The sequence below is a fragment of the Punica granatum genome, chromosome 7, assembly GCF_007655135.1.
Source record: "Punica granatum isolate Tunisia-2019 chromosome 7, ASM765513v2, whole genome shotgun sequence".
Classification (NCBI taxonomy): domain Eukaryota; kingdom Viridiplantae; phylum Streptophyta; class Magnoliopsida; order Myrtales; family Lythraceae; genus Punica; species Punica granatum.
In genome coordinates, this window is record NC_045133.1 from 9,785,001 (window position 1) to 9,801,473 (window position 16,473).

A 16,473-nucleotide genomic window follows, 5' to 3' on the forward strand; every position below is an offset into this window, starting at 1 on the left:
TATCAAGTATATACTCTATTCAGATTACCAAGACAGATCTCACAATTTTCATCGGAATCTGCAAAAAATTACTACGAGTTTATTTAATTTTCTAATAAATTTTTTTACCATACCCAACTCAACTCTATTCTTTCTCAAATTCAACATAACACTACAATCATTATTATTTTACCTTTTTTCTCCATTTAATAATAATTTTTCATTCATATATTTTCCTAATCATTTTTATAATCAATTTATTAATACTAAATTCTCCGTCTACTTCTATATCTATATATACATGCATATATATTCTCACTCATTCATATATTTGTCAATATTTACAACAATTACACAATTACACAATATTAAGTTAAGTTGAATTATGATCCAATTCAAAAACCAATCGCAGCCTAAATAAACGCCAAAGTCTGAAGGGCCTGCTTTAGGCTTTCCTCGCATTCAGGCCTCTAATGGTCAAAACGAGATCCTTTAAGAAAACATTGTACCATGCGAAAAATAATCAACGAGATTAGCCCGTTTGATTTTAGGATCGATTTTTAAAATTTTAACTATAACTTTAACTCAACTCAGTAGACAACAAAAATCAACAACAAAATTATTATTTTTTTCTTTTTCTTCAATTTTTTTAACCATTCAATTCAATTTTTAATACCAAATTCTCTCAACTATATATTACTTTTTCACATTTTTTCTCATAATTCAACAACATAATCATTATAACCAAATTAAAATCAAAACTCAACTCTACGTAAGTCTAAAACCAGACATACTTTAATAAAACCGTGCATAGGGCGTGCATTCATCTTACGAGGATCCTAACAGTGACAGAGAAATTGCTATTAGTGATTTCAGACTAATGACATATACAATACTTTGAATTCTCCAACACTTTGGACGAAATCTTTACCTCCCGTTTGATTTCAAAATTTAATTTTAAAATTTTAATTCTAACGTTAACTCTACTTACTACACAATAAAAGTCAACAATATAATTATTACTTTTTTTATTTTTTTCAAATTTTTTAATCATTCAATTCAATTTTTAATAATAAATTCCCTCAACTATTTATTATTTTTCACATTTTTTCTCATAATTCAACATTACAATCATTACAAATCAATTAAAATCAAAATTCAACTCAATTCAACTCTCAAACCAAACACGCTACATCAAATTAATCGAATCGGATACATATGCAACCGAACCGAATCGAACTATATTTTGTCGGTTCGGTTCGCTCTGGTGCCAGTCTGCTCGATAGCTTCGTGTCTGTTCACTCAGCCAGCACGGCTTGACCGGGGGGTCAGTGGCCATCGTCGTCCGCGCAAGTCGTAGCGAGGAATCGCCGGTGTGTGAGGCTGAGAGGCGCGGGAGGCTGCAGAGGCAGAGAGAGAGGGTTGAACGATCTATGGATCTCCTTTGCAGCGCTTACTCAAACTCCGACGATGACCAAGCCGAACAAGAACCCGAACCCAAGAGGCCCAGAGCCGGAAATCCGACTCCACTGGCCTATCAACCTCCTAAACCTCAGCCCAGGAATGATCTCGGTCGTCAAGGAGAAGCCCCGGTTCCTGGCAGGTATGTTTCAAAGAGGGAGCGCGCTCTCATGGGTTCTGCAACCCCTTCTGTTCCCAACCCTAGCTCGGAATGTGAACCCTCCGGCTCTACTTCCGGTACTTTGCTTCCCTTCCTTTTGAGTGTATTAATCTTTCATGGAATATGGTTAATTTTTCAAGTTTTTGAAAGTTTAGTTTTCCTTGTTTCTTTTGTCGGGCAAGCGTTTAGTTGTTGATGTTACTGAAGTTTGATGCTATTCCAGTGAAAAGTTTGGTGCTTTTAGATATGGTTGAATGAATAAGAAGTGTCTCGGTCCGGAGTTTAGACTGCAATTAGTAGCCAATTATGAAATTGAGAATGGCATGAATAGCTATGTCTAATTTAGTTAGGAAGAGAAATAGGGTATGTAGCTTTGGTTATTTTAGTGGACAATTTCACTAGTCCTCTGGGCTGTTACTTTAGTCTTATGACTGATCACGATACAACAGTCGCAAATCGGCGTTGATGTTCAGCATTGTTTAGATATAAGAGACGTTAATCGAAGTAATTTTTTGTAAATGTAGGATGGGATATCCTGTCATAGTTTTTACGCATACTGAAGATATTGTTTTATTACCAGTAGTGACACAAATGGCCCTTCTGTGCAGTTTTTGTTTGACAAGAGATTATCTGCTTCCATTACTGAGGTTGTTTTGCCCCTCGTACATGCTGTTTGGTGTTTGTCCCGTGGTCTGGATTGGATATTAGCTAGTCACATCGTTGTTCTCTTCTTTCAGTTACGGGAAGTTTATTGGAGTCAGATCTGCACTCTAATATTTTGGCCTTGTTGAGACATAAAATGAAAGGGCGTCCCGAACCAGGCCAACTGCCAGAAAAGCTGTCTATATCTCTAAATGGCCATAAAAAGGCTGTTAATGCTTTGCATTGGTCCATAAGTCACGGTAAGATCTTGTAAATTACTTGTTCCAATATGCAAATTTTTTACTGTAATTTGTTGTTTTCTTGATATCTTTAGCTCATACTCAGTCAAGCTTCGCATGTCCCATAGGTTTGATTCATAATATCTGGTAATGCAACTAGGCATTGGGATGGTCTTGGGTTGCTTGAGTTTCTTTCCATCTCCAAGGCAGTTTCTTGTGCTAATGGACTTACTTGAAGGACTGAAATGTTCACTGGCTCAGTAGATAGGACCTATAACTACACCTTTTCACTTTTCCTACAAACTGCTGAATACCTAGGAACTTGATTTTGCACATTTGGACTCTGGGGCTTTATTAAGGTTATCAATTTTGGTTATCAACTCGCAACTCATTTGTGTAATCTGACTGACAATTTTAATGGTAGAATGGTTTGTAAATAGGTAATTGATGAAGAGCATCCTCTGCCTAGTGCCCTGGATAAGTATAGCATGTTTTCAAGTATGATTTCTAAAATTCATAGAAAAATTGTTCCCCAGAGAGACTTTCGAAAACTTGTTCTCCACTACTGTGTATTATTTCCTTTGTGTTGATTAACGTTTTTTTGCAGCTCATCTTCTTGCTTCTGCCGGGATGGATCAGACTGTTCACATATGGAATGTCTGGAACAAGAACCAGAGAAAAGCACGTGTCTTAAATTATCACAAGGGCGCTGTTAAAGACATAAAGTGGTCAAAGATGGGTTGGCTCGTGCTTTCATGTGGATATGATCTCACATCAAGATTAACTGATGTCGAGAAGGGCTCAGAGATTCGTGCTTTCGAGGAGGATCAAGTTGTTAATGTTGTGAAATTTCATCCTAAAAACCCGAACCTCTTCCTTTCTGGTGGTGAAAAGGGTCGCCTCAGACTATGGGATATTAGGGCTGGTCAAGTGGTACATGAGTACATCCAGCGGCTCGGTTCGATTCTCGATGTGGAGTTCTCTGATGATGGCAGGGAGTTTGTTTCCTCGAGTGATGTGTCCCGCAGCAATATAAGTGAGAATTCCATCGTAGTGTGGGATCTGGTGCGTGAGGTACCCCTCTCTAATCAGGTAAAGAGCTCAGTACTTATGACGGATTTGGAAACAATCTTCAACTGCGTATGAAAGATGAGGTTCTGCTTCATTTTGGAAAACTAGAAAGAACTTCTTTTGACCTTCGAGTTCCATTTTCTCTAAACAAGAATACGGGATAGAAGGAGAAAAATTTGGATTGCGCTACATTATGCATTTGATGATCGAAGACGTCCACTAAACACAAGCCTAATTTATTCCCTCTACACTTATTATTATCTAGAAAATAAGAAACTGGAAAACTCTCCAAGAACGAAATTCTCTTCTTTCATAGGCAAATGGTTATGGTCATTTTGATGTACGTTGGCATTCTAAGCCTCACTTACACCATTTTTTGAGGTGACTTGTGTGTCATTTTTACGGTTTTTCTCCATTTCAGGTTTATGGGGAGGCCTACACCTGTACCTGTATAAGGCGCCACCCTTTTGAGCCATGTTTCGTGGCTCAATCAAATGGGAACTATATTGCCATTTTTTCTTGGAGTCCTCCATTTAGGCTTGACAAGTTCAAGAGGTATGAGGGTCACGGAGTCTCTGGGTTCCCCATCAAGTGCAACTTCAGCTCAGATGGGGATACTCTTGCAACTGGTTCTGCAGAAGGTTCCATATACTTGTATAATTACAGATCAACCAGTCTAGTTAGGAAGATTGAGGCTTACTCGTCTGCGTGCATAGATGTTGCATTCCACCCTACTATCTCAAATGTAGTCGCTTCCTGCAGTTGGAACGGAGATATTTCGGTGTTAGAGTGACTTCTTTTGGTCTTTCAATGGCTTAATCTGTCAGCTTGGGTTCTTAAGAATCCGAAGATTCGATCAGACACTTGATCCGATGTGGCTCAAATCTTCGGGGCATGAAATATTCTATTTTGCAATGGCATCGTTCCAGACAGACACATAGTGGCACAGATTCACCTTGGCACATGTTGATGGGTGATTTGGCTGCACATTCGATTGACGAGCATATGATAATCACTTTCCCTCCGGCTTGCAGAAGACAGTTCAATCCATGAGCTCTTTTTATTCTTTGTTTAGGATTGCGACTTTTTTTTGGGAAATTATGGCTAAGATTATGTGGCGTATCATATGCTTTATTTTTGTAGATTATGTCACTTCTGTTTTCCCGAAATGTTCATATTTAAGAAATATCCACCCATGTAAATCCTTGTACCTTGAATTATCCCTGAGATTTAATTGGAGTTCCTGTCAATTGTTCAAGTCTACTTGTATACACACATTCTCTCCTCCTTTCTTTACCGGGTTCTGACTATAGCTGTCGGAAAATATGGACCAAATACGTGTGTGAAATATTATTGAGCAGTTTTGCGGAACCATACGACGGCGATCTTTTATTCACCTCTTCTTTTAGTTCATTGATTGATGAGATAGTATGATGCAGTTATCGCATCTGGTGTGGAAGCGCGACAGAAAGATGTTTTTGGTGATAACTGTGAAGGTTGAATCATCTCTGTCGACTTGTCACCCTTTGTTGTGTGAGTCAATTATACGGAGATGGAGACATCTTGCACCGAGTGAACCAGATAATGTTCTTATATGCTGTTTGTTAACAGCTCCATTAGGAAGTTGCAGACTCTAATATACGTAAATGTGTTTGATCGAGAGGTCTTTCTGGAGCCTGAGCACATATTGTTGGACTCCGAAGTCAACTGGAAAGTGGCTGACCAGGGCCTAGCAGAGGTCTCTGGAAGAGACTAAAGTCGGTTTGTTCGATGGACCATAGCATACCTTGCCCAAGTATGGATCTTGGGCAAAGGTAATCACCTGCAAAGTGGGCGCTTTCGGTTGTAGGAAGTTGCTTTGTGAGATACTCTTGAGGTAGGAAATCCTTCGATCCCGTGCTTCTTCCATAAGTTCGTTCGTCGAAAGTTGGTGTCAGATACAATCTTGCCTAGACCGCACATTTGAAGTGCACTGCAGCAAGGCCCATAGTGAGCTAGAACTTGTAGATCACACCGCACAAGTAGATTTCAGGCCTCAATGTCAAAAGCTCTTAACCTGCTACGGAGATTCTAAAATAAAATATTTCAATACAGCATAACATAGCGGTGTATTTTGTATCTTAAACCATTTTGGATATACCTTCTTACAAACAATTTTTTCCACTCACAATACTCTTACATTTGCACACAGAGGTACACTAGTCCCAGTCCGTGACAGTATGCTAATCTCATATTCTTATCAGCGAATGAATCTTCAAAACACAACAAGGCTAAGGTACGAGAAATTTCGCATGGTACAGGCAATAGCCGAATGACTTGAACTGCATACATATCGCGAGTACAATTTTCTCTCTCTTTTGAACATGGAAGACAGATCCACACGAGTGCCTAACATTCCAAATGAACTATTAACTACGAGAAAAAATGAGAAGGGGAATGGCTGTCTGACATTGGTTCAAACCGACCAGCCAGTATTGTCATGGCACGAGGTGCACGTGGTCAAAGATTGTACACAACCTAGTCAACTTGCTCCCGCTCATGGTCAAAACCCCAATCAAAATCAAATATATGCAGACCATGCCAATGGATTTCACACCAAACCACCAGAGGACGTACAGAAATGGGGACCAAAAGATGGAGACAAAAGGAACACTACATGTGAGAAAATTCACACAATCCATATATTGAATTATCCATATATAAATAGATATATAGTAGGACCACTGTACTTGATTGATGATCCAATCCTATATATTGTTTGTGATAATGTATATATGCATCTCTATAAAGAATATATTATTGTTTTTGGACCCATACTTAATAATTGGTTGTGATCCTTTTGAGAAAAGGTTGCAGTTAGTGCTTTCATTTAGGGGAGCATAAAAAGAATTAACCAGCTTCTTGGATACCAGGATATCATATATAAAAAATTTAGTGGTCCAACTGGTTTTGCTTGCCAAAAGGAAAAGAACAAAGTGGATTAGGGTATTATTAGGGTTTGTCCTTTGTTTTTCTGTTTTTTCATCACTTTACATGGATGTCCAACGGATCTTGACTAATTTAATTTCAAAGCAGGTCGGCTCATTAAGAAACAGTGAATTAAGTGCCCAATCATTTAAATTAAGGTACATTGGTTCTCCTTAGGATTCTTTACTAAAGACAAGATTGATAACAATTATTATGCAGGATTAAATCCGTTGGCGTTTTGGCTATTTAGAAGTTAAACTTGATGTTTTATTTTGTATATCATTATAAATTGGCCATTAGATGGAGATCGTTGGTAATTATTTGTGAGTGAGAGGTTATTTTTCATTTTATTTTTTTTCATAAAATGGGCCATATTTTAAGGGAATCAAATATATATATATATATATATATATATTACAAACAAATTTGAGCATGAGAAATTCATGTGACTATTTTAAATAATACTACCACCCTGCATGTACTGTAAATTGCAGTATATTCGAGTTAATTTCTCCACCTTTTAAAAGCAATATTAAGAAAACAAATAAAGAACTAAAATGAAAAAAGACAGAATCGGTAAAAAGATACAGTCAAGGTAGAACTTTGGCAAAAGAAAAAAAATGTGATATCACACACGTGAACGTCTACTCTATAACACGAGATTCAAGTCATTCTGCTACTTGTAGTATTTATTTTTATTTTTATTTTAAAAGAGAGTTGGTAAAAAAAACAGAGAGAGAAAGGAAAAGAAAAATATTTTCACAAGGAAATATTTATGAAACTAATTAGTAATTATTTATTATTATTTCTACTGAAAAATCTCTTAATGTTGTAATTTTAAATTTCGAAAATAATCATTAGTGAAATATTTATAATTACTAATGATCATTGCATTAGGTTATGATAATAATTTTGCATAACACTCATCCTTATTTTCTCTCTGCTACTCTCTCCTCTCTCTCCTCTCCTTATATGCTTTATCTCTATCTCTCTATCCAACGCGACCCTCCTTAATTTTTTTACTTTTTAATTTTTAATTTTTATGCTCAACACAACTAATTAATTTTCGTAAAAAACTTGATAGGATCGAAAATATTTCAAGTTTAGAATATCGGACTTTATCTAATAATAAATATTATATTTTTAGTAAATGTGTTATATCATTTTATTATGTTGCATATTTTCTGATGCAGCACAAGTTCTGCCTAATATTACATAAAGTACATAAAATCTTACGGGTACTGCCTAATATAATTGAACAAGCCCCATGAAGAAAAGAAAAAATCCAAAATAAGATGATTTTTCCGGGAGAAATTAGAAAACCCATTGTCAAAAAATTTCTGTTTTCATATATAGAGTGTATGAATATTATGATATACTTGAAATAAATCTGGAAAATTATGGAGAAATTGAAGAACCTTAAAGCTGTTAATTTTTCAATAGAAACATGGTCCAAGCATGTTTTGCCGCAACAATATTTGTTATATGCTGTCAGCCATAAATTAAAGAATTTGACCTCATTTGGCCAAATTATAAATGAAGAAAATTCACGATTGAAAGAGTTTATTTTTCAATAAATTGACTGAGCTTGAATTTGGACTAGTTAGTAATTGGACATCCAAAAAAAAAAATTGGCCCTATTGAAGAGATTTATACTCTTAATTGGTTCCAAATTATTACAACAACAGTTTCACGAATATTGTTTTTCTACTAGTTCATTATAAAATGAATTATCTACTCGTACCTGACATCCGCTGATTAAAGACATTCTTCTGGTCAATATATGAAGATTGAAATTGTAGCAAACATTAACCAAAAAAAGAGTTTATACTTTTAATACAGATTTTTTTTTGGGGGGTTGAAACTTTTAATACAGATAGCTCGCACTCATATGCATCAATTAACATTATTAATCATTAGGTTTTGTGTCCCCCGAGAATTAATAATCACTACAATATAGATTTATGCGCAAGATGCATGTTAGTGCTCTTGCTATACACAATACTTTATAGTTTATAGCTTAATTATACAGGTATATATAATGTATAATACAATATCTCTCTTCATCCAATAAAAGCCTCCCCTTTTCACCTTCTATTTTAAAAAAAATTATTTAGTTCAACATATTGTTTCCGTGCATGGCGAATATAATTGATAGTGATGAGCTAGTTCTGATCCATTGTAGGTCCTTATCCTAATCGATTATATTAATAGGGTGCACAGGTCTCAAATATATATATATATATATATATATAATTATACAAATTAATTAATTAATTATAATTAGTTTCCCATAGTAGCTCCGGTTTTCTGTTTGATCACAACATTAATTCTTTCTCATCCCTAATATTACATTTATTCTCTTTTAGTAATTCCGTTAATTTTTCCTATTATATATAATGTGTTTGAGAAAAAAACCATCAGAGGAAAATATTTTGGAAATAAAGAAAGTGTAAAGTATATAATCCAAAAAATTAATTCGTAGGAGAAAATATTTCTTGTTGTTTACCCCAATCATTTATGCCTAATTTTTGAATGCCCAAAATTTAGGAAAAAAAATATTTATCCATTTTATTTTCAGCCAGTTCAATCTTTTTTTTTCGCGTCATGTTCTGCACGGCACGCCTCCGAATTACAAAAATATAACGAGTATTTGGGTATTTGTGCTAATTCTTACGCTGGTCACTATAAGTTAGATTTCTATTCTCTTCTATGTATGCAATTTTCTTGATTGTCTATCTTATCATAATGAATGATTATCGTTGTTTCAATCATGATTTTGGTAAGTCAATTATCAGAGATATGAAACAATCTTTCGCTTATTGTGTAGTTTCTTTCGATATAGATATATAGAGCTTCTGACAGAATCATATGGAAAATCTTCGAAATAAAAAACTTGACAGTAATAATATGTCGGTCCGATCAAAATAATTTTCTATCCGACTTGACTGGATTACTCGGAGCCTAAATCCACTTTATCTTAATCTTAGGGTATTTTACCAATTAGTGTTCCTTTTCGGTAAAAAAAAACTCTCGCAAGATTCGTATTATGGACCACTTATATTATATATATGTAAGTAGGAACCCTAATTCTAAAGTGAATTTAAAGAGCTTTTACGTATTATTATTGCAAATTAAGTTTATTACCTGTCAGGCACACTCTATAGGTTAATCTTTTTCTTTCATGTAGCGCTTTCGGGGATAAAGTAAACCATATTAATTGCTAGCTCATATATAAAATTACGGCGTCCATAACTACATAAAATTAATCTATATATATATATATATATATATATATATAGCTGCAGGCCGAACACTTGAGACCCCACTGTATAAATTAACAAACGAATCTTTGTTAATGACTTGGAGGAATGTCTCGCACTCGCAAAGAAAGGTTAGACTATATACTAACCATAAAACCAAAGAAAACTGTTGTAATAGAATAAGGAAGTTTATACGGCACCTCAATTCTATTATTTTTTATATATTTGTCTTGAAATTATTCACTGAGACTAATTCCTTTCGAGTGTTTTTTTTTCCCAATAATTCTTTTGAGTGCTCTTTGGACTGGCCTGATATATTCAATTTATTTTGGGTATTGCAACAAATGGACAATAATGTATCAGGTCGTCCATGAGTGTCTTATTTTTATTTTCTATAAATTGAATCCAATTTTTTTTTTCAATATGCACTAATTGATATTGATAAGTCATATGGGCTCCTGCTAATCCATATTTGACCTGGGCCAGTCCATTATGACGTAAAATTCTCTCAATTGTGAATTTTTTCCATTTACATGACTCAAACTTGAAATTTTATTTAAAGAAAAGAGGAATTGAATCATGTGAATCAACTCATATTGATTAATTTAAAGATCCAAATGTTTTTTTTTTAAATTTTCATAATACACTCTTTCAAAGACCCCTGATCTTTTTCTATATTCAAAAGAGCCCCAGTTTGGAAGGGGCTCCTTCAAATTAGGGCTCCCAAGATCCAACTCAAAGAGCCGGTGTGGACTCATTATCAGCCACCACTGCTCTAGTGAGGTTACTCCAACTTGCCAGGTGAGTCCCTATCTTTGCCCCGTTCTCTCTTCAAAGAGAAAAGAGAGGGCTAGTATAGGGCCACGACAATTGAGCACCACCATCGATATTCTTTGCACTATCTTGTAAGAGAGAGGGCAAAGGTTTGAAAAAAAAACGGGGATTGATTCTTAATTTTAGCTATATAAAGTTATCTTTCAAAAATATAGATTCATAAAAATGTTTTCTACGTAGCTATTTTTATTTGATATATTCACTAGACCATTACTTGTCTGACGCGTGAAATGAATATAATTTGTATTTTAAATTATAGTTTTTAATATAAGTAGTTTTGTTCATGAATTTTTTTCTTAAAATGCTATAATATTAATTGATAATTAATGAACGATCTCGTCGGGCCTGTAGTTGCTGAAATTAGGGGGCTCACTGTCATGGAAATGGTCCCCGTATCTCTCATCAGAGAGAGAGAGGAGGCAAAGTGGCATGGTGGTGGCACGAGAGAGAAGGGGACCATTCCTGTGCCGACGGTGTCTGGTGCCCAAAAGAAGTGGCCAGCGATCTCTAGGTACGCCGGCAATCTCGATGGGGCAGCGATGGCCGAAATTGGGCCATCACCGCCCAACACAGTGTTCGACTATGTTCTTTCTTTTTTTGAATTTTGAAAAATATTTTTATTTTTATTTTTGAAAAAGATAGTTATGGCAAATTTGTTCCAAGCCCAAAAAAAAAAAATTATGGCACAATTGTAATTTTGGTCTTATATTCCAATCTCAAATCTAAACATATTCCAAACACTGGATGTAGATATAATTTGCTCTGTTTGGATTCAGAGTTGAATTTTAAAATTTCACTTTAATTTACACAATAAAACAAAATAACTCATACAAAATCAAAAGGTGAGCCTCATTTATACCACTATTTTTCAAAATCAAAATCACATAACTCATATAAAGTCAAAAAGTGGGTCCCATACATAACTATTTTATACTACTCTTTTTCAAAATCAAAATTTGATTTTAAAATGTTACTTACAAACCAAATGTAGCATTATATCTATGGGATTTTAAATCCCAATTCATCCTATTTCAACCCCTATTCTTAACCCGACGACCAAACAAATATAGTATAGTAAAACAAAGGCTTCGGACGATCTCTCTCGGAGATTTGAATAGAGAAAGAGAGAGATGGGAGTATAGAGAGAAGGCTATGACCGGCATTGGCAAACGTCTACCACCGTTGCCCAGGGTAGGTCCATTGGAGACATTTGAGTAGTTCTGACTAAGGGTGATCGGTTCCGGGTATTCTGTATTTTTCACGATATCCGGACTCTGACTTGTAAGGGACATGTTCCAAGATTTTATAATCGGATCCTACCCTGTTGAATCTTAGAACCGGAACCTGTATTATACCACAGGTTCCGGGTACACTTTTGGAACCTGTAAATTTTTGTTCTCTCGCTAAATAAAATCGAAAATATCACATACATAATCAGTAATCAAGCCAAATATCAACAAAATTTAGATTAATCCACAACAAAAAATATATATATGTCTCACCAATCCATCGGCAAATTAAACATTCATAATACGATCTCACACAATAAAGTGCATCTGTTCTGATTCATTAGAGGAGACAGTAACTTTACTCTTTCCTCTTTTTTTTTAAATAAATAACCGGTTCCGGGTACCCTGTAGACAGGAGCCGAAACCGAAACCAATTTTTCACTAATTCCTAATTTTAATACCCAGAACCCACCCTATTTTCAATACGAGCTACCCAAACCTTATCCTAACTGGTAGGTTCCGAGCAGTTTTGAATATACCCGGTACCCGTGCACACCCCTTGTTCTGATGACCATGTTAGGGTGGGTCATAGTTTTTACTTTAATATGGGTTTAGCTAAATTCTGTGCTTAAATGAGTGTAATAACTAAATTGACTTGAAAAGCAAAATGGACGGTAAATTTTATGAGCACTAGGTTTGGAGGATATTTTCCTTTTCTCTTTGGTAATACAAATATGTTGCCTTTCACATGTTTGGTAGGTCGTTAAAAGTTTATCAAAATTTCCACACCCTTGGACATAGATTGATTCAAATAATTTGATACTTAATCGTATTAAATAAGGTCCCGAGTTCGAGTCTTGTGAATAAAAAAAAACATGCTGAAAGAGTTTTACTTTAATAGAATAATCTGGCTCGAATTGAATTGTCAGAACCCATTGGACTTTTAATTCACCTTTGAAATAACAAAATAGAAAGAAGAAAGAATCAATATTGCCTTGAGCTCTCATAAAATATATTCACCTTTGATCATACTTCTCTTCATGGGCAACTACATCAATATTGCCTTAAGCTCTCTGCTGAGTTCTTCTCTTTAATTTGCGTTGCGAGAGCTCGTGAAGGATTGTTGTGCCAGTCTCCTGGTGACCCCCACCTGACGGATGGATGAAGCTAAATACCGATGGGTCGGCTGTGGGTTCACCAGGCAGAGCTAGTGAGGGAGGCATCCTTAGAAACCATTTGGGAGGCTGGGTCCATGGATTCTATCGATCCCTTGGGACTACAAACAGCTTACTTGCAGAATGTTGGGCACTTCGGGATGGGCTTATCCTAACTCACAATTTAGGCATCCAATTTCTCATTATAGAATTGGATGCCTAAGTAATATGTGATTTTCTTTTCTGGATCCTTGCATGATAATCTATTTCTCATGCCTATATCATCTGATTGCAGGACCGTACTCAGGAGATCAGTGGACTTCAAGGTTCGCCGCACTTTCCGTGAAGTAAATATAGTCGCTGATTTTCTTGCCAAACTGCTCGTGACGACTTATTTGATTGTCAAAATGTAGTGTATTTTGATTCTCCGCCTCCTGGGGCTCGAAACATTTTATAAGCTGATATAATTAGTATTATCATGACTCGATTCACTAGTTGTAACCGAAAGCCTATAGCGATTCATTATTAATAAATATATTAGACTCATTTTCTTAAAAAAAAAGGAAAAATAAAAGAAAGAAAAGGAAAAGAAAGAATCACTGACACAATGATATTAATTTAAAATAAATTCCCACTAGTAATTAGTGGATTAGGTGTGGAGGGCACTTCCGAATTTTAGGGTTACTAGGGAAGTAGAAGTCGCAGGGTGACTGATGATTATAGAAAAGCTCGAGGCACGGTTGTCTTTTTTATAGACCACGAGTTGTGTTCAACAGATACATCAAAAACCTGATTTTTTCACATTTAATCTCAAATTTAGCTCTAATTTCAACTTATGTCTCATAGAAATATTCGACTTTTCAATTTTGTCTCGGATAAATCGCGCTGTAAGTTTACTATCACATTTTTCGATGTATCTGCTTACATGGAGCACATATGGTCACACACATGTACAACTCCATTCTCCAGATAAGCAAACGTAATCGGCAACTCATGGATAATTATATTTAACTTGAGACAAAATCGAAAATGGGAATAATTTTATGATACAAATTGATAGTAAGACTTTGGGATAAAAGTGATTATTTGGATTTTATTGATTTAATCTATCTATATCTGTTATAGGATCAGGTTTAGTTCGAAAATTAGAGAGTCGCGATGTGAAATTTTGCTTTCAGATAGGATGTCATCTTATTATATACTCCGAACGCATCTCTGGCACGGGAAAAATGTTGCTGCTTTTTTGCAATAATTAGAGGAGGAAATATTGATGTCCTTGTCCTATGGAATTTTGAAGTGGCCTTGCATCTGACATTATTCTACAAAATTCCTTCTCTCTCACGTTATGGGAAAATTTATCCAGTCCAGTCATGTAACGTTCCGAAATAAACACAGTCAATTACAAAAAATAATATAGTCAATTGAAGTTAAGGGTTTTAGAGTACAATCAATTATGTATACTTTAGTAGTCAACTATATTTATTTGGCCCCGGACTGATACAGGACAAGACCGAATAAGCTCCTCCTCTCTCGATAGCACTATTCAATTCATTGCAATAGTGTCTTTGACTGACGATGACTGCACGATGTATATTAAATAACCCCTTTATTTAATTATTAAATATTAAGATTAATTATTTTAAAAAATACAAACTTTTTACATTTTATTAATTCCAGTACGAACTTTTTTCTTGACTTAAAAATGCATGAACTATCAATTTGATATCAATTTTAGCACGTCTCAACTTTTCTATCGATTTAAACGAGAATAGATGGTCACACCCCTTGATCAAGGTAGCCGAAGTTGCAGAACCTTCTAGAGTGCCGATGGGTCCCGATGAGACCATCATTGCCCGAATTTGAAAAAAAAAAGTAAAATCAAGAAAGGAATGAAAGGGGTAGGCGGTGGGACCCTCATCGACGGCCACCATTCCCCAATTAGGGTCACCCGAGATCTTTGCCGTCATGAGTGACCCGGATTGGGTGGGAGATGGTCGCCATTGAGGCCCACCAATTGAAAAAAATTAACGTCATGCTAACATTGATAATAAATTGATAATTTGTATATTTTTCGGTCAACAAAAAAGGGTTGTGCTAAAATTGATAAAACGTCGAAAGTTTATATTTTTTTAGGTAATTAACCCTAAAAATTATAACTACTTCTCTTTTTTTTTTCCCCTCGGAAAATAGAGAAATGGATAATCTCTTAATCCAATTGCGGAAACATCTACAAGAAATTTTTGTTTCGGGCCCTCTGCACCACAATGGTTTTTTATATTGAAGTTGTCATTAGAATCGTTCTCATATCATCCTTTCTTCACTAAAAGTCATAAACTAATTCGTGTTACAAGAGAGATTCACGAGTTTAATATTGTGGAATAAAAATTCTAAAGAATAATAAATAAGTACGAATAGTCCTACTAAAACGAGATTGTGCACGATTGTGCATAACTGTGCTACAGTCTCTTTGATAGTTATAAACTAATTTATACTATCAAGATTTGTAATACAAAATACAAATAATAATAGAGATATGGTATGAGGTATCACGTGCTTTTGTAGTATTTTGAGATATAAATAGTATTTCACCTTTGAGTGAGAAAAAATAAAAAAAGAATAGCATAGAATCCGAATTACGGTGACTTATTTGGGCCTGAAAATAAGAGGGACTAAATTGATCTAAAGGCACAAGTAGAAGGACCCAACATGCATTTTCATCACTTATTATAAAAAAATAAAAAAATAAAAAAAACATGCATTTTCATCACAGCAGAAAAGGAGCTTTTGCGTTAGAATTTAGAAAATGATGGCGGCGAGATTAGCGGAAGTAATTGTTTCTTTTTTCCTTTTGGCCATAATTGTTTCATGATATGATATGAAACTAGTCTTACGTAAATTTATAATAACATGACGGGTTGATTTTGATATACATCCTATAGTTTGAGAATATCTCAAAATATACGCTATAGTTCAATTTGTTTAAAAAATACTCTGTAGAAGTAGTCAAACTGTCAAATATGTCCCAATACGCTTCAAACCGCTATCACCGGTGATGTTTAGATGGGAAAAGATGCATATGCGATTCACATGACTCTTAATATGCATAATTGAAATTAAACAAACATCAATATCTATATAATGCACAAAGAAAGATACTAAATTAAAAAAAGAAAAAGAAAAATAGTTATCTGTTGTCAATATGTTATGTTTTCGAGTACAATTTCAACAGTGTCGAGTTGAGAAGAGATAAGAAGATACTCCTTCAGTGGCGGCCAAGAGACTTCGGCAAGCAAGGCAAGAGACATATAGCGTTGTTGCTAATTGTAGTATGGAGCAGAATAAATGAGAACCTGAAATGATTGAAACCCTTTTGCTCTTTCTCTTGAGCAATAGAATGAGATTTGAGGAAGAAATGAACAAATTATAGTAAAAATAGATGCAGTGTCCCTTATGAAACTCTCTTTTAATCTTTGG

General features: G+C 35.0%; 1 protein-coding gene across 1 annotated transcript; it reads left to right on the top strand.

Moving 5' to 3' along the window:
- The first annotated feature begins 1,199 nt into the window (after positions 1-1,199).
- LOC116214818 (WD repeat-containing protein 25-like) lies at positions 1,200-4,810 on the top strand. The gene is made up of 4 exons (XM_031550295.1): positions 1,200-1,677; positions 2,338-2,502; positions 3,089-3,573; positions 3,974-4,810. Exons 1-4 carry the CDS (start codon positions 1,413-1,415, stop codon positions 4,343-4,345), a joined length of 1,287 nt encoding a protein of 428 aa, XP_031406155.1. The 5' UTR covers positions 1,200-1,412; the 3' UTR covers positions 4,346-4,810.
- Positions 4,811-16,473: the final 11,663 nt, after the last annotated feature.

Coding starts and splice junctions, on each gene's coding strand:
- LOC116214818 (XM_031550295.1), top strand. CDS start 1,413: ATGGATCTCCTTTGCAGCGCTTACTCAAACTCCGACGATGACCAAGCC. Junction 1,678..2,337: donor ACCCTCCGGCTCTACTTCCG/GTACTTTGCTTC, acceptor CTCTTCTTTCAG/TTACGGGAAGTTTATTGGAG. Junction 3,574..3,973: donor AGGTACCCCTCTCTAATCAG/GTAAAGAGCTCA, acceptor TCTCCATTTCAG/GTTTATGGGGAGGCCTACAC.